This window comes from Bufo gargarizans, chromosome 7 (assembly GCF_014858855.1).
Source record: "Bufo gargarizans isolate SCDJY-AF-19 chromosome 7, ASM1485885v1, whole genome shotgun sequence".
Classification (NCBI taxonomy): domain Eukaryota; kingdom Metazoa; phylum Chordata; class Amphibia; order Anura; family Bufonidae; genus Bufo; species Bufo gargarizans.
Window position 1 is genome coordinate 44,825,420 of NC_058086.1, and position 23,400 is coordinate 44,848,819.

General features: G+C 45.7%; 1 protein-coding gene across 1 annotated transcript in view; it reads right to left on the reverse strand.

Moving 5' to 3' along the window:
* Window positions 1-23,400, reverse strand: part of CACHD1 (cache domain containing 1) — a 95,092-nt gene that overhangs the window by 33,254 nt on the left and 38,438 nt on the right. Inside the window, exons 3-7 of the mRNA XM_044301043.1 lie at window positions 17,772-17,920; window positions 11,747-11,853; window positions 6,961-7,087; window positions 3,853-3,997; window positions 2,878-3,094 (exon numbers count right to left, since the gene is read on the reverse strand). Coding sequence (XP_044156978.1) covers window positions 2,878-3,094; window positions 3,853-3,997; window positions 6,961-7,087; window positions 11,747-11,853; window positions 17,772-17,920 — 745 coding nt within the window. The remainder of the gene's footprint in view (window positions 1-2,877; window positions 3,095-3,852; window positions 3,998-6,960; window positions 7,088-11,746; window positions 11,854-17,771; window positions 17,921-23,400) is intronic.

The following is a 23,400-nucleotide window of genomic DNA, read 5'->3' on the forward strand; positions in this document are numbered from 1 at the left end:
TATCAAAAAGCAGCAGATTCCCAAGGATATAAAATGTAACAAATTATAGCCACAGCCCTATGAGGGACCCCACATTCGTCTCTACATATGTGCACCCCTAATTCTCAATAGCACAAATAGAAAGGTATAATCCAGTGAAATGGCGCACATGATATCCAATACCAAAGACAAATAACAGACAACATAATAAAGGTGGCCGGACGTGCACATTGTCTGCCCCACGTGTATCACTGGTGGACAGCAGCTTCCTCAGGGGTCTTAAACTAAACACAATAGCTGAAGCAGTACACCGCTATATACATGCATAAATAATGAAAAAGTAACACACGTATAACACAGGAGGTGCGGGTCAAATGCAAGCAACTTAAATCAGGAAGTCAATCAGAATCCGAGGACCTACAAGCTTCCTATGACCGGACGCATCTTCTCTTCACAGGTGGAATCTTCTGCACGTTCTTGGGAAAAGTCATAACTCCGTGCAATTAATCCGTTTTAGATTTGCTAAAACTGACACTGAGTTTACAAACTGCAAATCCTGGCAATTACAGCTGCCCTCTACGAGGAGGGTAAATAGAGCCCGTCCGCCCGGCGCTGGCACAGGATGAAAGGCTGGCGCACTGCATTGTGTGAAGACGTTTTCTTCTGCAAACATTTGGATTCCTACCTGGTGCTCTCATTAAAGAGAGGCATTGTTATACAGGAGCGCAATAGGAGCCAAATAGGAACGTCAGCGTGGAGAAATCGGGAGGATTATAAAGAGTGAAAAATAAGAGAAAACAGATAATATTGTAATTCTTCCCTGCGTTCCTTCCCGTATGACGACAGGACGGAGCCGCCCACTGGACACTTCTCTCCATGCCGGCACATTATACTGGCAGCCAACCAGTTGTACAGGGTGAACCACGAAAAAGTAGTAGTATGACAAGATCACCCACAAGTCACAAATGATGCTACAAGTGGTCCCCGTTCAGGACTCTGCATCTTTGGGCAGGTCGGCTGATAACTGCTTGTGATCCTGCAGAAGAAACAATGTCCTGCTTTTTCCAACAGTCCGCACCTCATGGGACTCACTGCACGGGTTTATTACGGAGGAGCGAACTGTGTTATAACCGCCACGTTCCCCAGACTTGTCCACATGCGATTTTTATCTGTGGGGAAATTTAAACCTAAAAGTGTCCTCCAACAATCCACGTCCCCTGGAGGAACTCAAGGAGAACATCACAAACACCATCCGCAGCGTGACGAGCCATATCAGCCGACATAACCCGAACTGCCCAGAGAGGCAGAGACCTGAGCGGGGACCACGTTCTGCATCTTCTGCGACTTATGGGTAATTAAAAAATAAACAACCCACTTGCTCGTTCATCTTGTTATACTATCGCTGAAGGCGGGCAACTTTTTCGTGAGCCACCCAGTATGAGGCATTTAAGGTAGTATTCTGGTTAGATGAAGTTATCCGCCATCTCACAATAGGGTGTTAACTATTCTATCGGAGGGGGTCTGACTGCTGGCACCACCATCAAGGACGAGACCGGAATGCCTCTCCATTCATTCTCTATAGAACTGGAATATCTAGATGAGCGCTGTATGGCCATGCCCTTCAGTCCACGGAATGGAGCAGCAGTGGGCATGCTCAACCCACTGTTCCATTCATTTCGGGGTACGTTGTTCTGGGCCTCAGTGATCTAATAATTATCCTATGACTTCATCTAACTAGAACACCCCTGTAAGGGCATGGCCACAGGAGGCGGCGGACCCTGCCATTCTGCGACAAAACAGACACGTGTTACATGCGAATTTCATTGTCGATTTCACCTATGCATTGCAAAATTTGGGGGAAATCTGCTAAATAAATTACGGAAGAATTGAAATTTGTAACGCAAGTCAATTTCCAATGCAGATTTTTGGGGAAAGAATTTGCAAACATCTCATCCACTTTTGCCGGTAGTTTTCTCCCGCAATTCCACAGCGGAAAACCTAGAGCGTACCAGCAGCCATCTTTGAACACGCCCTAAGGGTCCATTCACACGTCAGTATGTGTTTTGCAGATCCACAAAACACAGACAGCGGCAATGTGCGTTTCCGCATTTTGCTGACCGCACATCGCCGGCACTCTCACAGAAAACGCCTTTTTTGTCCGCAATTGCGGACAAGAATAGGACATGTTCTATTTTTTGCGGAACACAAATGCAGACGGCACATTCCGGCCCCATTGAAAATGAATGGGTCCGCACCTGTTTGGCAAAATTGCGGAACGGATGCGGACCCATTTAGCGGACGTGTGAATGGACCCTAAATGTGGGAGCTTACAATAGGTCATCAATATGAGACTGGCGGGTGGGGGTCCTACTCACGGCACCCCCGCCCATCAGCTGTTTGAGGCGGCCACTGCTGCTTACCGAGCACAGCACCGTCCATTGTATGGTGGCTTTGCTTGGTATTGTAGTTCGACCCCATTGACTTGTATGGGGCTGATCTGCACCTAGGCCATGAAAGTGACATCACATGACCTAGGAAGAGGCCTAAGTGCTCACTGAGAGCCGGGGCCTCTCCATACAGCCACCACCTTCTGAAACCTACCATATTAGAATCACATACAAAAAGAATAAAGGAGCTACCAAGGATTTGCAAAACACAGATGCTTTCTTCCAAGAAGAGCGCCACACCTGCCCACAGGTAGTGTGCGGTACTGCAGCTCGGCTCCATTCATGTCCAGAAGCTGAGCTGCGACACCAGACACAATGACTGGACTGGAGTTGTGTTTGAAGAAAGCAGCCGTGTTTACTAGAACAGAAGTTTACTACCAAGAAGGGCTACTGGGGAGCATGCTGGGAGTTGTAGTTTCACAAGCGTCACATGTATGTCGGATAGTCTTACTTGGTTGGATTCTGGTGCCGTTATTGGTATTCCTTATCAGCTGGAACGCCTTCTGGAAGCCGAGGGCGTGCTGCGTGGGGCCGTCAGAGGACTTGACGCTGCCCACAAAGCTGGCCATCTCCCTCTTGGTCTCGCTGGTGGCCGGGGACAGGAACGTCTTGTAGCACTGGTCCAGGGAGCATGTTCTCACCACGTCGGCCACGGTCAGGACTGAAATCTGGAAGAGAGAAGATTCCCATGTGTCCAGGACGGAAAGCTGCGGCCGCACGGCTGACCTTGTGAAAACATTTGTCTGCACCGAGATTCCTCTTCACACCCAAGTGTCCAGAGGAGCATTCCCGGAGACTCTCCCGACTATTTCTAGGACAGATTGAGGCCGCAGATGTGCGCCGCGCTCTCTGCTCCGCTGCCAAGGACTGAAATTATCTCCAAACATTTTACTTGACTGCAATCCCAAAATCACTAAAACGCGTTTCCCATCTCCACGCTTCTGCCACTCAATTAGACTGAGCCTCGCGCAGGAATCTTCTGGGGAGGCTTCTGCACCCGCACGTCATTACTTACAGGTTCCACTAGGTGGTGCAGTGTGAATTCTGCTCAAAATGAGCCTCAGCTCATCTTCTTTCTTGGCTACACCCCACCGCTTTAACTGACAGGGCCTGGCTGTGAAGACAAACTTTCTCCTGACCCTGAAGTCAAGCGGCGGCGCCTCTAGAGCATGCACAGTACATGGCTGGAGATTGAATTCTGTAAAAGTTAAATCCTCTTACATCTAATGACCAGGCTAAGAAAGGGTTGAAGGTGGTGGTACACCTAAGGGCCACACAAACTCAATTCACCCCTCCCCCCATCAATGCACATGGTCATTAATTATTGGCCCTAATCAAAAATATCCCTCCTGCGTAACTCATTGTTCCCATTCACTGACAGCAAGCAGAGATCATGCCGTTAGAATACACTATTCTAGACAGTCACCTTATCGTGTTCGTCGATCGAGTTCAGGATGACGTGTGCGGCGTCCTTGGCGATCTGCAGCTGCGTCTCTGTGGTCGATGCCCCGTGGTCCAAGATGACGACGATGTGCTTGGACTGCGGCCTCACCGTGGAGACATAGATGGGTCTGACGAGAGAGGAAATCATGTCAGCAATTTATATACATTGCATTTTTGCAAACTGACAGTCAGCAGGCGATGAAGCCTAGAGAAGAAATGTCGCGAACAGAAGAGTCCACAGTCTGAGGAAACTAGCGGCGCCGCTTATCTTGGGTGGAAACAAGGGGAAAATGTAAAGAGCGCACTGTTTTATTATAGTAAAGAATAAAGAACTTTCCAAGGTGTTTCGCGCCAGACCTGAGCAGCATTTTGCCTCTGGTCATGATGCATCTATGTATGGAATATCCTCTGCAAAATGTGACACTACAGCAACTTCAACTAACTGCTTGCAACTCTGCAGTTAATGTTGCCAGATGGTGGTACTCCAGTAGATGCAAGCCTGAGAGTCACCGGATGTTTGCTATTCACGCCTGTTAAAATTCCTGAACATGTTAAACAACTTACTTTGTACAACAAACACACTAACAGGGATGCCCAACCTGCGGCCCTCCAGCTGTTGCAAAACTACAACTCCCAGTATGCTTGGACAGCCAACAGCTATTAGGGCAGGAGAGTTGCAGTTTTGCAACAGCTGGAGGGCCGCATCCCTGCACTAGAACATCTGCAACTTTGCTGTCATTTGTTAAAGTTGCCACATGGTGGTACTCCAGTAAATGTAAACTTGACGGTAACTGGATATTTGTCATTCTCTCCAGTTCCAATTTCTCAAGTGGGGCAACAAAATTACACTAGAACATCCGAGCTGCCTCCAACTTTGCAGTGACTCGATAAAGTCGCCAGACGGTGGGTAGTCCACTAAATGCACACCTGACAGTCGCTGGATATTTGCCATTCACTCTTGCTACCATTTTTTAAATTGTTCAACAAATTGCACTACATCTGAACTTCTTGCCACTTTGTTGTGACTCGTTAAAGTTGCCAGACGGTGGAACTAAACAGAATGGAATCTTGAAAGTCACTGGATACTTACTATTCCCTCCTGATAAAACTCCTCACCCTCAACTTTTGCAACAAACGACATTGCAGCATCTTAGCTGTTTGCACCTTTGCTGGAACTCGTAAAAGGTTGCCAGACGGTGCTCCACACAAACCGCACAGCATTTGCCATTAACTTAGAAGGAGGATGAGTGGAGTGAACACGACGCCAGGCGGCTTTATTCCGGAATCCCAATAAGCCACGCTGGAAACCACGACCATCTCCAGCACCCAAGAAGCAACCTTGTCATCGACTCAAACCTCAAGGTCTGCAGATGGTGGAGAACCGGCAGCGAGACGTCTTCAGCGATTGCTCTGAGCCTCTTAGACACGGCGCGGTGTTTGGATTAGCGGAACGGGGGATTCGCGGCTGCTCAGAGTTTTGGAGGGGGGACAGATTGTAAGCCTTAATGACATCTTGCTCGATTGCTCTTTGTGTAAACTGCTCGGGCTGCACTCAGGCCGGGGATCTCAGTGCGGATGAGGGGGGGGCCCCCCCGACAGGGACGGGATGAGGGGGGGGCCCCCCCGACAGGGACGGGATGAGGGGGGGGCCCCCCCGACAGGGACGGGATGAGGGGGGGGCCCCCCCGACAGGGACGGGATGAGGGGGGGCCCCCCCGACAGGGACGGGATGAGGGGGGGCCCCCCCGACAGGGACGGGATGAGGGGGGGCCCCCCCGACAGGGACGGGATGAGGGGGGGCCCCCCCGACAGGGACGGGATGAGGGGGGGCCCCCCCGACAGGGACGGGATGAGGGGGGGCCCCCCCGACAGGGACGGGATGAGGGGGGGCCCCCCCGACAGGGACGGGATGAGGGGGCAGAAGAGGAATGCGCTTAAGACTAATCTCAGATGCCTGGTTACATAAACAGACTGTCAAGTCATCTTCAGTATGGAGGCCATGTGGCGATGTGTCTGACCCCCAGAGGACTGGACCAGAGGCGCCTGTACGCAGCGAGGAGCCGGGCCGGTCCCACATCTATTACTGTCCACTGGTAACAGATCACCGTCTATAAAGGGAAACTCCAAAACTGCATATCATAATATTTGAGATCTCTGCTTGCATTCTGTGAATGGAACTGGCCTGAAAACCCATCCTGATCATGTCCACCAGATTCAGCTGCACGGCTGAGGAGAAAGCTCTGATACACTAACTGACCTGTAACAAACAGGAACATTTCTATTCACTGACAGTAAGCAGTGATCATGTAATTCGTATGGAACTGAAACACAATGTCTATTATTTTTCTTATGCAATCTAGCAGGAATACCTCTTTAAAGGGGTAGTCATCATATAACATCATGGCAAATATTAGACTGGGTAGGGGAGGGGGTTCAAACATCTGGGATCCCAAGAATGAGGCAGAAGCGCCGATTTAACCACAGTCACCCACTGTGCGGGGGGGATGGCATCTGTCCCCGTTTAAAGGGGTATTCTCATTTGAAACTATAAGGGTATGCCACAAATATCTGACAGATGCAAGTCCCACCTCTAGGAAGGGGTTCCGCCAGCCGCCGCGCCCCGTCCTGCTGACCACTGTAACCGCCCCGTGCTCCGCTGTTTCCTAAACTCCCATTCACCTCTATGGGATCATAGTGGGTTTGGAGGTTTCTGCAAACCTGACCACCTCTCGCACCTGGGGTAAGGTGGAACCAGGTCAGAGGACCTCTGTCCTAGGGACAGGTGAGGGTATCGGGGGCCCAACTTGCATCTATTAGACATGTAAGGATCCTACAATTGTTTGAGATGAGAATACCCCTTTAGCTGGATGCAGCTTCCTACCCCCCTGGGTGGCTGGGGCTCCGTTGTGCAGGGAAATTACAGAAGGGGACGCAGTGCTGCACCGGAACGGTCTTTCCTTTATTTTCAGGACCGACCCCCCCCCCTCATATCCTACCATGTGCAATCACATTCCTTTCTAATGAATTCTTCTGGCCGCATTGCAGAGACAAAATGCCAGGACAGAGGTTTGCGGATATCGCTGCTACCCACCTGCTGCGGTGCTCGTAATTCCCTTTGCATCTGAACTTGTGCGCTGGAAAAACCGTAAAAACTCCTTCTTCCGAGCTGAAATACTGCCATTTAATACCAGGGTTAGACTTCAGGTTGTCTGCGAGAACTGCAAGAGAAGCGGAGGGAGAAGAAGATGCAATTAAAAACGTGGGGCGAAAATGACGAGCCCCTGATCTAAAAAGGTACAAGGTGTAATACCGCGGGAAATGACCCCCTGACTGCAGGATACCAGGGGCCACAACCCCTCAGAGCTCAGCCACCGCTCTGCTTTTCCAAGAAACCCATATAAACGGAGGTGACTGTGTTCACAGGAGCGCAGAGTGTTTCAGCACAAAGATCATGAAGTAATAAAGGGAATGGGCGCACGGGGGAGATTACTGTGGACAGAGCGTGCAGCACAGAGTATTTCAGGAGAGCAGCGTACCGATCATGGGAACGGTCTAGGATACGCCATCACTTTATCATCAGCTCTGAGAGGTTGACAATGAAGAGGTGCATTGCTGGTTTTCCCTGCAGAGAGGACCCCCCAACGCCAAGGAAACTGCGGCCGCCCTGACTTTAATGGAGCTTTGCTGCAGTTCCCCCGGGTGGATGTGGCACCGCTGTGCGGGAAAAGACTATGAGGGGGCTGCAACACCATGGGGTCGGGAGGGGGGGGAACATATACTTAAATCACCCCTTTTCTGAATATGGTATAAAAGGGATGTTTCAGCGTTTTGCTTTCTATTGCATCAATCCCTATATCAGGGATCCGCAACCTTCGGCACTCCAGCTGTTGTGAAACTACAATTCCCAGCATGCTCCATTCATTTCTATGGGAGTTATGAGAAGAGCAGAGCAAGTGTACATGCTGGGAGTTGTAGTTTCACAACACATGGAGTGCCGAAGGTTGCCTACCCCTGCCCTAAGGAATGGAGTCTTGATGCACGGACACTTTATGATAATGTAACGGTTACGACACCTGCCGTCCGGATGAGCAGAGTTCCTCCACAAACTCCAGTCTATTGTCCGCAGGGCGCCATGGAGATGACGGATCAGTCCTCCCTTGTTACAATGTAACTTTCTCCTTCTCCTTGTATCAGCCTCAGAATGTTAACAGTATAGCAAACCGCTAACATCTCCCCTCCCCCGCCATCAAACAACACCGCAATATATGAAAATCAAATAACGGGGACGGCGCATGATCTCCAACTTCAGAATAATACACAACTGGACGCCGCTGCGCATTTCAGAACTTTTCATTTCCAGGCTTCCTTCCTCCAGTTAAACCATAAGATAATAAAAACGGAAACACAGTGGCAAGCAACACGGCCGCCATTCCTGACAGAAGGGTCGATGGAACCGAAATCAATCTGATCGCCGAGCACAAACACATGCGGTCTGTGCGATAGGAGGCGCGCCTACTGGGGGAACTCTAAAGTCATGGCACATCTCTAGCTTAGGGGGGTCCTGACTTCTGGGCATGGCGCTACTCTTGGAAGAAAGCTGCAATATCATTGTCATATACCATCACTTTACAGGTCTGAAAACACCCGCTGAACATAATTTACCACCTAGTGGTGCTTCCGCTGAACATAATTTACCGCCTAGTGGTGCTTCCGCTGAACATTAACATTGTAAGACAAATGTCTGTATTTAGAAGTGGTGTAGAATGTGAACAGGGTCTAAGAGGAGATTGGCGGCAGTGGAGGGGGCATCACTCCGCACCAAACTACAGGGGTCCCTCAGGATACAATGTCTCAGACTCAGATCCAACCACTCAAGGTCACTTCTCTGGTAAGATATCTGGATTAGTTACTAGGTAGCAGCTATTCCTGCTGGTATATGTAAGGACTTGTTTTATCTGTCTTAGTTATCTGCTTATTTTCCTTAAAGCTTCATTTTCTCTTATCTTGGATGACATTTTGGGGCTTTGGAACCGATGACTCAACTTACAACGGTTGTCCTGGAACCAATTAATATTGTAACTTGAGGGACCGCTGTATCTCCGGAACAAGCCCCTCTATAAAAATACAGGGAGGGCCTCGCTGACGCCCATCTAGATCCCCTGACGCAGACACACGGCCAGACATGCTCCGTCAGACGATCCCCTTCCTGGGAACAGCTCATAAACCTGTTTAATAGGACAACGCACAAAAAGCCGATATCCTAAAACAATGCGGTAAAGTGTGAAATGCAGAACAGGTAATTACACCGCTACACGAGATAGATATATATATATATATATATATAATGTGAGAACGCTATAAAGAGGTCTCCTACATCAGGAGCTCAGGCACTGGTCTCACAAACCTCAGATCAAACCTCTTTCTGGCTGTAAGGCAACTGGCTGCAGCAGGTGGTTAATCTCTCCCATGTCCTAGGTGTAGTGTTGTAGGATAAGTAATGTATGTACACAGTGACTGCACCAGCAGAATAGTGAGTGCAGCTCTGGAGTATAATACAGGATATAACTCAGGATCAGTACAGGATAAGTAATGTATGTACACAGTGACTGCACCAGCAGAATAGTGAGTGCAGCTCTGGGGTATAATACAGGATGTAACTCAGGATCAGTACAGGATAAGTAATGTAATGTATGTACACAGTGACTGCACCAACAGAATAGTGAGTGCAGCTCTGGAGTATAATACAGGATGTAACTCAGGATCAGTACAGGATAAGTAATGTATGTACACAGTGACTGCACCAGCAGGATAGTGAGTGCAGCTCTGGAGGATAATACAGGATGCAACTCAGGATCAGTACAGGATAAGTAATGTATGTACACAGTGACTGCACCAGCAGAATAGTGAGTGCAGCTCTGGAGGATAATACAGGATGTAACTCAGGATCAGTACAGGATAAGTAATGTATGCACACAGTGACTGCACCAGCAGAATAGTGAGTGCAGCTCTGGAGTATAATACAGGATGTGACTCAGGATAAGTAATGTATGTACACAGTGACTGCACCAGCAGAATAGTGAGTGCAGCTCTGGAGTATAATACAGGATGTAACTCAGGATCAGTACAGGATAAGTAATGTATGCACACAGTGACTGCACCAGCAGAATAGTGAGTGCAGCTCTGGAGTATAATACAGGATGTGACTCAGGATAAGTAATGTATGTACACAGTGACTGCACCAGCAGAATAGTGAGTGCAGCTCTGGAGTATAATACAGGATGTAACTCAGGATCAGTACAGGATAAGTAATGTATGTACACAGTGACTGCACCAGCAGGATAGTGAGTGCAGCTCTGGAGGATAATGCAGGATGCAACTCAGGATCAGTACAGGATAAGTAATGTATGTACACAGTGACTGCACCAGCAGAATAGTGAGTGCAGCTCTGGAGGATAATACAGGATGTAACTCAGGATCAGTACAGGATAAGTAATGTATGCACACAGTGACTGCACCAGCAGAATAGTGAGTGCAGCTCTGGAGTATAATACAGGATGTGACTCAGGATAAGTAATGTATGTACACAGTGACTGCACCAGCAGAATAGTGAGTGCAGCTCTGGAGGATAATACAGGATGTAACTCAGGATCAGTACAGGATAAGTAATGTATGCACACAGTGACTGCACCAGCAGAATAGTGAGTGCAGCTCTGGAGTATAATACAGGATGTGACTCAGGATAAGTAATGTATGTACACAGTGACTGCACCAGCAGAATAGTGAGTGCAGCTCTGGAGTATAATACAGGATGTAACTCAGGATCAGTAATGCATGTACACATATGTAATATATATGATGGTGCTCGGAGGGCACTTTAGGCTGTAAGTCTCTTGCGCTCGTCTGTCACCCCTTTCCTCCGTTTCTGACCGCCAGCATTACATATTGTTAATCTGACTTCTCTTCATTAAAGTCGCTCTGTAAACATCGTCCGTCACATGTATTTACAGTGGTGAAGTGTTTACAGCGGAGATGAGGCCACTTTCTATCAGACTGAGAGACAGATTGAAATCGTGAACTTTGGATCTCGCAGTTCTATTATAAACAGCCTGTAAGTGCCTGGAGCAGCTCCTCCGCCATGGAAATACGCGGCCTGTAATGGCTTCTAGTAAATTAACTTAATCCCAGCTCGTGTCCATAACAGCAGTGCATGGAGCCGGAGCCAAAATGTTAGAAAAAAAATGGGATATTTCTCAGCTAACACAAAGGAGAGGGATGATATGTGTATGATACGTAATATTATGGGTTTATAGCACCGGTTTGGAGGATATCTTGTTATTAGGGATGGTGGGCACCTACCTCAGAGCAGGGCATGAATGTTAAGGTACACAGGCACTTAAACTGCATTTGTGATACTGATCAAACAGCTATTCTCTGCCACCACTAGGGGGAGCTCACTGCATACAGATTTATATAGCTCCCATTAGATTCAACAGGAGTTATATAAATCTAAATAGTTAGCTCCCCCTAGTGGCGGCTGTCAGAATTCTATCCTTTATCAAGTCAGAAAAACATTTTTTTAGATTTATAAAACTACCCTTCCAGCACTCCTAATCCTTATCCGTATTGCCAGCAGGTATTTTTTAGTGTTAAAGGGCTTGTCTACAGATATTGATCCTCAAGAAAGGTCATGAACAACAGGTTGGCGGGGTCCATCGCCCAGCACTCCCACGAGCCGCTGGTTTGGACAGCTGCAGCGCTGAAAATGATACTGTGTACGGAGCGGAAGCTTGAAAGCTGCAGAAATCTCTTCACCAGGACTGTACAGACACCGAGCCGCTGAAACCGCAGGAAAAAACTACAGCCGAGTCACCACTCACCTGAGTTGAGGTCTCTGCCGGGGTTGAACGCTCTACTGTTGACCGTCGTGGACAGTCGGTCACAACTGATCGTTTTCGAGACATTAGTGTTAAAATTCCCGTCAAAACTACAAATGAGAAAATAAAAACATGGAGTTAAAAGACCAGACGCAGCGCTCCCTGCAGGTGCACATTTTATAGGAGAAACCGGTTTGTCGTTCCATCTTTTAAGTTCAATTCTTATAAAATTCTTCACATTTTACCCTCATTAAATTCAATAGGGAAAACATGGTGCGGAAAATCCATTAAGTGAAAACCCGAACTGTGGCGCCGATACATTGGTTTTCTTTAAAAGCAGCTGTAAATACATTTTTATGTAAAAGCATGTTATATACATATTCAAAAAGTGGACGGGAAGAAAAGTTTCAATTATTATTATTATATTTTTTTTTACTATGAGAACCAAAAAAATATAATATTATAAAATGCAATCACCACTAGGGGGAGCTTGTGAGCGTACTGCATGGCAGTTATAATAACGTATGCAGTGAGCTCCCCCTAGTGGTAGCTGCAGACAGACCACATTTGATCAGGGGATTTGGAGCTCTGTGACTATATTAAATTGTCGCCCACGAGTTTAATAAATTGAACTGCAGAAAATGTTATAAACTACTACAAACAGCCAATACTCACCTGTTACATCTCCCCCCCCCCCCCCCACCGATCCAGGGCCGATGCCTCGGTGGTCCCTGTTGGTCTTAGTGTACAAAGTGTTGACATGAGCAGCGATGCCAGTATACTGCAGGCGACCAGGGAGGCCAGTCACTGCCTGCAAGCGCTTACATGGCGGTAAGAAAATGCGGATCTGTTTTTTTGCGGACAGTTCAGCATGTCTGCAAAAAAAAACGGATTGCATTCCGTTTTTTTGTTGACCCATAGACTTCATGTTTCATTTGTTTTACCGAGCCGTGCAATGAAAGAAAAAGGGCCCCATAGAAGTGAATAGGACAGCATCTAATCTGCATTTTTGCGGACAGCATACGGCCGTCTGAATGAGCCCCAAGTCATCAATATTTTACTCCTAGAAAAACCCCTTTCAGGAATATAATTGTATGCAGAATTCACAGGATTTTACATCCTCGACTCCCTCCAATATGACAGCATGTGACAGATTTTGCATCACTTTTTATTCTCATATTTGGGGTAAAACTTATTTTCTGAGAAGATACATTATCTATTGGTATAACAGTGCAGCGTGGCGTTTACTGGGCAGCATTTCACGCATCACCCTCCCTCCGCCATCTCCTTCTCACCGCAATACCAGAGAAGGATCCAATATCTTAATAAACGACTGCAATGGTGCAAATCATGGGCCAAAAAATAAATAAAAAATAACCTGCCAGATCTAGTCTATAGATCTATCAGGGGTGCAATAGGCGCTAGCAGCAGATAGTCTATACATCTATCCGAATCAGGGGAGCAATAGGCGCTAGCAGCAGATAGTCTATACATCTATCCGAATCAGGGGAGCAATAGGCGCTAGCAGCAGATAGTCTATAGATCTATCCGAATCAGGGGAGCAATAGGCGCTAGCAGCAGATAGTCTATACATCTATCCGAATCAGGGGAGCAATAGGCGCTAGCAGCAGATAGTCTATAGATCTATCCGAATCAGGGGAGCAATAGGCGCTAGCAGCAGATAGTCTTCATTATTTGAGGAAGCTACAAAACAATCGGCAGTTCTAACCCAGGATGGTCGCAGCATGACAAAAACCACACACAGGGAGAGCGGGCTTGTAGTACAAAACGCAGCCGAGCACCGCGATCAATTAGATGGCCAGGAAAGGAGAATGAATGGTTTTTGACAGGCCTGGTGTAGACACAATGTAAACCACACACTGACTGGAAAACAAGGAAATCTTCCGGCTTCAAAGCCTGCAAAAACAGCAGGGCTCTTCCCCAAAGAGTTAAAAAAATAAAAAATTTGCACAAGGTGGACTGCAGGAAACATACAAACAAAATGAGACGGCGCAGAAATCTGGGGCCTTAAAAAACAAGCGCAGAAGGAGGAAGAAGAAAAAATAAAAAAACACATTTATTTGACTGTAATTGGTTTCTTCGCCGACTTTCGGGAGATCAAAAAGCCGCCTGAAATTCATTTTCAAGGGAAGTTGCATTTAGAAAAAAAAAGAAAAAAAAAAAAAAAAAAGAGAGGAAAGTAATGGAAGAGAGAGAGAGAGAGAGAGAGAGAGAGAGAGAGCGTGCCTTCTGGATTCACTTTAATGAAAAAACTGATCGAAACTGCCTCCCAAGGGAGAAAACAGCGCGGCGACTCCCACTTTGATCTGCTCCCCACGGAGTTATCCGCTCCCCCTCTGTAGCTTGCAAGATGCTCGCTTGATTGACAGGTGCTCTGATGTGCTGCACGCTTTGAACTTCAGACACTCAATTCCCATCAGACTGCAGTCATTTTTATTCTTCCTCAACAGGATTTACAAGCTGGAGATCAGCAGTGGAGAGGATAAAGTGAGGTTTGCAGGAGCTTTGAATCTTACATCAAGCCCGGACCCACTTCAACCTCAGGCCGGCACTGAAATGGCTTTAATTCACAGGGAAAAGCGCATACTTCATTTTTGGGGAAAAATTAAAAATAGATATAAATAAGGAGGATGGGAAAGGGCAAACAAACCGGGCCAAAGACTGAACGCAAGCAAAGGGTGTGCTGGCTACAATGTCGATACAATGTTGCAAATTGTATCCATCTCTTCTGTTCCTCCATACTGAGGCTTCTGGGGAAGGCTTTGGGATCCTTGGCGTCTGCTGATATTCTTAGGCTCCTTTCAGAGTGATCCGGCAAGCAGTACCGTCAGGCAATCTGCAGGCAAACGGACAGCATTTGTAGACTGATCCGGATCCGTCTTACAAATGCATTGCAAGAACGGATCAGTCTCTCCATATGTCATCCAGAGAAACGGATCCGTTATATACTTTTTTTCACATTTTTACCGGTCTGCGCATGAACGAATCCGGCATTGCGGTATTTTTAATGCCGGATCTGGCACTAATACATTTCAATGTATCCAACATTCTGGCAACTGATCCACAATTCTGGATGGAGATAATACCGCAGCATGCTGTGGAATTTCCTCCGTCCAAAACGCCGTTCAGTGACTGAACTAAAGACATCCTGAAATACTTTTGTAATCGCACGTAATTAAAATTCATTGTAATCTATCTGTACAGCGCCACCTGCTGTTTGCTCTTTTTCTAATTTCTCTGTCCTGCTTACTGAGATGGAAGCGCATGCTCAGTTCTATTCTTCAACTGCCACCAGATGCAGTAGAAAGGACACGCTCCCTAAGTTGCCAGCCTGAAATATATCTAGCAGAGCAATTGGGGCAATGAATGGGGAGATCTCTGGATCCATGTGAGCTACAGGGCTGGCTCCAAGTTTGTTAGAAAGAGATTGTCGTGTACTATACATTAATTGTGGGACACCATAGTTCAAAATTGTGCCAGAATTTAGTGCAAAATTCTGGCACATAGTAAACCAAACAATAGGAAGTATAAACTTAGTGTGAAGATGCACTCAGTGCGATAAATATGGAGTATCTTTAGACAGTCCAGTCTAAATATTAGTAAATCTGCCCCAATGTGTGGAATGATGGAGCTCAATGAATATACAGTATGCAGTTGGCTCCCTCTGCAGAGGAATTATTTAAAGGGGTTACCCAGCTGCAGCCAATAGGTGGCGTCTGTGGTCCTGTGTTGTTGGCGTGATGTCATCGCTGCAGTTGGGTAAACAAAGCCCGGTGAGGATAGCGGGCGGCAGCACTGGATCTACTAGTGACCTACAGATGCCTTTTTTTTATTTATTTTTTACTTGCAGCCCTCCAGCTGTTGTAAAACTACAGCTCCCACCATGCCCTGCTGTATGCCGATAGCTTTAGGATGTCCGAGCATGCTGGGAGTTGTAGTTTTGCAACAGCTGGAGGGCCGCAGGTTGGGCATCCCTGCTTTAGGCCATTTATTAGCATTGTCCTGGTTCTTGCAGAAACCCCTTTAAGTTGAGAGCAAGATATTAAAGGGGATTTGTCCCGCGTTAAACAATTACCTCCCTATCCTCATGATGGGGGATAAGCGTTAAGGTCCGACTGTTGGGGCCCCCTCTGATCACTGGAATGGCAGTCACTTCATTCATCTCTATGGGACGCCGGAGATACCTGAGCACTTGCACATAACTAATCTTTCCTCTTGTAACTCTCCAAAGCGTCAGTAAAACAACTGAATGCAAGTAAAGAAGTAATGCAGGAACAAAGTGGCCCCTATGACCTCTGTGATTCATCAAAAACCTCGGGTCAACTTTTTCTAAATTTCCTGACACTGTGCCGTGCAACCTAGGAAGAGACGTCAGGAAAGAGGCCGAACAGACCAGGTGGTCCAAGTGTTTCTCATCTGCCATCAGCCTGGATCATTCTCATCAGCCACGGCGAGGGCAGACATATTGTTTAGATTAGCGAGAAGGTTCATACCGAGGTAACGCAGATCACTCAGCTTTAGAGATTTATCTAGAAACTTGAACTCTCCCTCTGATAAACCGTATAAAAACAAGAAAGAAGAAAAAGGATAAGAAAGAGAACTTTCCAGGGAGGAAGGGTAAAGCATGGGCTGCATGCATCTGGGCACATGACATCTCTTCTGGAAACCCGAGGAGTCAATGATGCCCAAAATTTTGATTTCTGGATAATGGGTCCATAATAGAGAGACTCCTAAGAAATCGGTGCCATAAAGTAGCAGTATCTGCAGACCAAGCCTTGGACATAAAGTATAAAGACATGGGCTCCTGGTGCGCCTGCAGTTGGCAATGACGTACAATCATTTCAGTGGGGCCCCTGTAATGACCCCAGAAATAAAAGCCAAACTGAAGGAAGGTAAGAGGTTAGATTGAGGTTTACATTTACAGCTAGATAGGGTTGCATTCCCATAGATTACTTATTATTTTTAAAGGGCTTTTCAAGGCTTTTAATATTGATGACCTGTCCTCGGCATAGGTCATCAATATCAGATTGGCCGGGGTCCGACACCCAGCGCCCCCCGTTCATCCAGCTGGGTGCTGGGGTTAGCCAATATCAGACAGCAAAAGGTACAAGCATCCCTAGTGTCACCCACGATGCTAGGGAGGCTCATTCCCGTCGCGGCCTGCTATTAGTTAACCCTCCACCACCACCCGACGTTTTCATCAGCGCAACATGGAGATGCAGCGGCGGCCGTGCGGGTGGCAGAAGACGTCGGGGAGCCAGGTATGTACAAACTCTGTGAGGGGCCCGGGCATATGGGAAGGCATTATAGGGGTTGGATAACCCCTTTAATACAAGGCACTTCCTAATGTCTTGAGATTGTCCATATTGCCTCCTTTGCTGGCTGGATTCCTTTTTCCATCACCTTATACACTGCTCGTTTCCATGGTTATGACCACCCTGTAATCCAGCAGCAGTGGCCGTGCTTGTACAGTATAGGACAAAGAGTTGGCCTGTGCGCACTCCAGTGATCTAGGCTGCCTGAGAGGCCAGTACTTTTTCCCATAGCGTGTAAGCACGGCCACTGCTGCTGGACTGCAAGGTGGTTGTAACCCTTGGATACGAGCAGTCTATAATGTGATGGAAAAATGAATCAAGAAAGCAAAGGAGGCAACATGGAGAATCACAGTACATTAGTAAGTGCCTTGTATTAACATGATAAATGCCATTTGAAGTGAGAAAACCCCTTTAAGGGTCAAATAACCAGTAATTAACTGCCTCTTTTAAGAAAATGTCGCTCAGGAATGTGCCTTGAATATGTCTTAACAATACTACCCATGGCCATACATAGAGAAACATTCAGACACCGCAGAACTATAGATAATATATCAATGCAAACTACAGAAAGCAGTGGGGCACACAATGGCAGCACGAGCCGACACATCAGGGTGTATAGACAGACAGGGCTAACCATTTGTTCATTTCAGTAGGAGAAAATGCTAAAAAAAAATTACAAGGATGCTACTTACTCCATCATGGACGGTGGGATGGTGCAGCAGTCCTGGATGGCAGTGAGTGGGGAGGTGAGATGGGCAGTGTATGACGCTTCCACCACCTGTTTATTCCGCGTCACAACATCCAAGTACCGATTAAACTTCTCCCGAATCTTCTTAGCCAACTGGTAAGACAGAAAAACAGTGTCATAGGACAAAACACGACAAATATAATACTCCTTCCTATGTACAAGAATATAACTACTATAATACTGCTCCTGTGTACAAGAATATAACTACTATAATACTGCCTCCTATGTACAAGAATTTAACTACTATAATACTGCTCCTATGTACAAGAATATAACTACTATAATACTGCCCTTATGTACAAGAATATAACTGCTATAATACTGCCCTTATGTACAAGAATATAACTACTATAATACTGCCCTTATGTACAAGAATATAACTACTATAATACTGCCCTTATGTACAAGAATATAACTACTATAATACTGCTCCTATGTACAAGAATATAACTACTATAATACTGCCCTTATGTACAAGAATATAACTACTATAATACTGCCCCTATGTACAAGAATATAACTACTATAAAACTGTTCCTATGTACAAGAATATAACTACTATAATGCTGCCTCCTATGTAAAAGAATATAACTACTATAATACTGCCTCCTATGTACAAGAATATAACTACTATAATACTGCCTCCTATGTAAAAGAATATAACTACTATAATACTGCCTCCTATGTACAAGAATATAACTACTATAATACTGCTCCTATATACAAGAATATAACTACTATAATACTGCCTCCTATGTACAAGAATATAACTACTATAATACTGCCTCCTATGTACAAGAATATAACTACTATAATGCTGCTCCTATGTACAAGAATATAACTACTATAATACTGCTCCTATGTACAAGAATATAACTACTATAATACTGCTCCTATATACAAGAATATAACTACTATAATACTGCCCCCTATGTACAAGAATATAACTACTATAATACTGCTCCTATGTACAAGAATATAACTACTATAATACTGCTCCTATGTACAAGAATATAACTACTATAATACTGCCTCCTATGTATAAGAATATAACTACTATAATACTGCTCCTATATACAAGAATATAACTACTATAATACTGCTCCTATGTACAAGAATATAACTACTATAATACTGCTCCTATATACAAGAATATAACTACTATAATACTGCCCCCTATGTACAAGAATATAACTACTATAATACTGCTCCTATGTACAAGAATATACCTACTATAATACTGCTCCTATGTACAAGAATATAACTACTATAATACTGCCCCCTATGTACAAGAATATAACTACTATAATACTGCCTCCTATGTACAAGAATATAACTACTATAATACTTCTCCTATGTACAAGAATATAACTACTATAATGCTGCTCCTATGTACAAGAATATAACTACTATAATACTGCTCCTATGTACAAGAATATAACTACTATAATACTGCCCCTATGTACAAGAATATAACTACTATAATACTACCTCCTATGTACAAGACTATAACTACTATAATACTGCCTCCTATGTACAAGAATATAACTACTATAATACTGCTCCTATATACAAGAATATAACTAATACTGCTCCTATGTACAAGAATATAACTACTATAATACTACATCCTATGTATAAGAATATAACTACTATAATACTGCTCCTATGTACAAGAATATAACTACTATAATACTGCTCCTATGTACAAGAATATAACTACTATAATACTGCTCCTATGTACAAGAATATAACTACTATAATACTGCTCCTATGTACAGGAATATAACTACTATAATACGGCTCCTGTATACAGAGGAATACACATGTGTACAGGTAGAAGTTTCTACCATATCCATCCCTATTCCCACAGTCCCGGGGTCTCTGGTGTAAACCACGATTAGAGATCCCACCCCTTCCCAGTTAATAATCCCCCACTGGATTGCTGAGAATTTATAGTAACAAATGAATTCTTTGACTGTTATTTACAGAACATGTGGGGCAGGAAAGTTTTATGTTGTGTGAATGAATAATGAGCGATCGCTTTGCAAATCCCAAATTCATTTGCATGAAAATCTTAGTGAAGCGGACGTCTCGGAGGAGTGAAACAATACCCCGACATAGAGAAGCCATAAATCTTTACCCGGTTCGGAGCAGTGACTGATTACATCCGTGCAGAATTGCTAATTTCATTATAATCTCCAGTGCAGAGGGCGCAGCAGTTGGAGAGCAGAGCCTCTAGATGTAAGGCCTCATTCACTCGACCGTTCAGTTTTTTTTGCGGTACGCAAACCACGGATCCGCAAAAAACGGAAGCCCCCCGTGTGCCTTCCACAATTTGCGAAACGGAACAGGCGACCCATTGTAGACATGCCTATTCTTGTCTGCAAAACAGAGAAGAATACGACATGTTATATATTTTTTTGCTTTGCGGGGCTACGGAACGGAGTGCTGTCCGCATCTTGAAGTGAATGGGTCCGCACCCGAGCTGCAAAAACTGCGGCTCGGATGCGGAACCAAAACAACGGTCGTGTGCATGAGGCCTAATAGTAACGCCCCCGTTGCTTCGAGGCGCTCGTTGGCATATATTAAAACATATTTCTCAGCAATGCGGGCACATAAGAACATGGGACCAACACAGATGCCTTCAGCTGCCAAGTGCAGCCGGTGTCATGGTAGGAATAAGTGGCAAAAATAGAGTGCGCCGCTGATCCGATGGAAATCAATACAATTCCACAGGTCAAAATCCAACTGGACAACTGTGCTGTGCCCAACAGTGAAGCGGTTCTTGGAGGACCCCGCTAAGAACTTCACCACGTAAAGACAAGGTCATATGACACGCCGCCACCCAAGAAACAAGCTACTGTGCGCTACAGGATTATTCCAAATTTACAATCAATGCATTTCATTTACCAATTTTTTTGCAAAAAATTAAAGGAGTCATCCATTTTTTTTCTTAGAAAGGTCCCTCAGTGATCAGCTGTGGTCAGTGGGCAATTTGGCAACAAATGATCAAATTCCTTGCAGCGCCACCACAGGGGAATATGGGGTATGACATGGTCTGGTCCTCCAGTGCAAAACGGTCATTTTTTTAAATTTATTTGCTAGTTTATTAGAGCTCGGCCCGTATACCTGAGTTAGTCTGTCAACGATTGTCAAAAGATCTGTAATTGCCTTATAATAACAGCTTTCATTAATGTCCTCTGTCCCTTTCCACTGCTCCCTTAAAAGACAGTTGCTAGGGCTCATCTGTCTCCGGCTAGGAAGACAGAGGGTCGGTCCTTCATACTGCATGTCTGCATTAGGCTTTAGAGTGAGGAGGCGTGTCTCTCAGTAAACCAATCTGATTGGCTGGCAGGGAGCTGCTGGCTACAGCAAGTGTGTATGCGACCTGAGGGAAAGCAGTTTTGGCCTCAGAGAACTGGCAGAGGAGCCAATTTGAGGCGTAATGTAGGATTCAAAACAGCCATAACTAAAAGGAAAAACTCAAGAAAAACTGTGGTAAGTGAAGAAACTAAAGTTTGCTTCATGCATAATGCTGCTGCAGTAACATATGCTAAATTTATTTTTATTTTTTTAATGAAAATATGACAGTTATCCTTTAACAGGGGCGGATTAACCATAGACCTTACAAGGAAATTTCCCGGTGGGCCGATGCCCAGGGGGCCGCCTGAGCCCCCCTCCCAGCCGACCAGTGGGAGTTTTGGGGGCAGTATTTTGTGAAGGACTGTGGTATTTGGCTCTGTTGGGGCGGTATAATGTGCAGCAATATGGTATTGCTGGCCCTGCCTTCCATCAAGGGGCCACTTTTAGTATTTTTTCCAGGACCACCAAGTTCCCAGTCTGCCCCTGCCCCTGAATGAGGGTCCTCGGCTCTAGTAACACAGAATTCCCTAGTTGGGTTCCTTGCAAAATGGGTTTCCTCCACCAGTACACCCCAGTAATGATCTGTCCGGTCACCTGTCCACCAAAGACTGAATGGTGCAGTTTATTGCTGCGTGTCCCTTTAATAAGTTTCCTAGAACTATCGGACAGACTGCCGGATGTCGCCCCGGCGGCGGCACTGCTGTGGCGTCAACAGCCGCTTGCAATGTTGCCATAGTGACAGGACAAGCCACCATTGTTCCAGATTGTAATAGAAACTTGTGGCAATGATGAGGCATGCCGCCGCCTCTGCCCTGCAAGGTTAGGAGGTCCATGGCTGCAGCCTGGGAGCCGCCCGTGTGGCCCTAACTAGAAGACTGCGGCAGCAGACGGCAGGAAACTAATATTGGTTGTGGGGGCCTATGGGGAGGCGGGGAGCGGCGATGCAATGGCGTTAAATATGTAAATATGTTTTGTAAGTGGATTTTATTTTTCTCTTACAAGGGAACCTCAAACGGCCCTTTGAATATCAACTCCTTTTGTGTTTTCAATGGGAGGCGTTCTTTTTCATCCGGCCTATCTGTTCCTTTTATCTGGCTTAATTTTCCCCAGGCGTCCTTTTTGTTTATCGGCGCAGATCCCCCGAGCCGCTCCGTAGCGTCGCTCCCTTAAACTCTGCATCTCAAAAGAAGCCCCTTTCAGATGAAAAAAATGACATCTCAAAAGGCAAAAAGGATTTCAATCTTATCAAGAGCGGATTGTGACTATGAATCCACAGCTGGCGAAAAAAGCTGGGAAGGGGGGGGGGGGGGACAGAGGAAATCTCCAGAATAGGGGACGACAACTGTTGACTACAACTCCCAGCATGCATCAACAGGGATCTGGGGGGGGGGGGGGGTGATCCCAGTAATAAAGTTTATATTCCAAAATGGTTTCTGTTGTAACATTTTCCAGTTCACTAAAGACGGACAGCAGTGTAAAGAATGGTAGCATTTTCCTTCCCCCTCTGCAGCATCTGTAAAGCCATTGTATTTCTCATGTCTTAAAAGCTGAATTTTGACTTTAGCTTTAGCCCAGAAGGGAAATGGAAAAAAAATTTAATAAAATAAAAATGTTAAAATGACTGCAAAAAATTACAAACTTAAAACCGCTGTTGCCCATAGCAACCAATTAGTGTTACTTTTTTCTCCACTGACTGGCATTGACAGCGTTTCCCTGGGACATATTCATCCGTGTGTCTCCCCCTTCACCACTGCTCATCTGTGCTATGATGGGCGGAGTCACATGACCTACTTCCGGTTTTGCCTACACCTCCCAAAACCCTTTGCATGCACTCTATTTGTATGCCTCCCCCCCGCCACTCATCCCCATCACTATTTCCCTAGTCATTCTCCTTCTCCCTCTGTTACCTGTAAACATAGTCCCCATCGAGATCCCCAACGAGTCCAATCCCTTCAGCAACTTTAAAGATAGTCCCATGTAAACTTCAAGTTAGATGCCTTCCACCTCTGGCAGCTGTAAATACAATCCCCAGTAAATTATGTAGTGAGTCTCCTCCTCTCATGGTAGCTGTAAAGCTACTCCCCAATAACTTCCCTGGTTAGTCTCCCTCTTCTGACAACTTTGAAGATAGTCCCCAGTAATTTCAAAGTCACATACCACCCCCCCTCTGGCAGCTGTAAATACAAACACAAGTAAATTGACTAGCG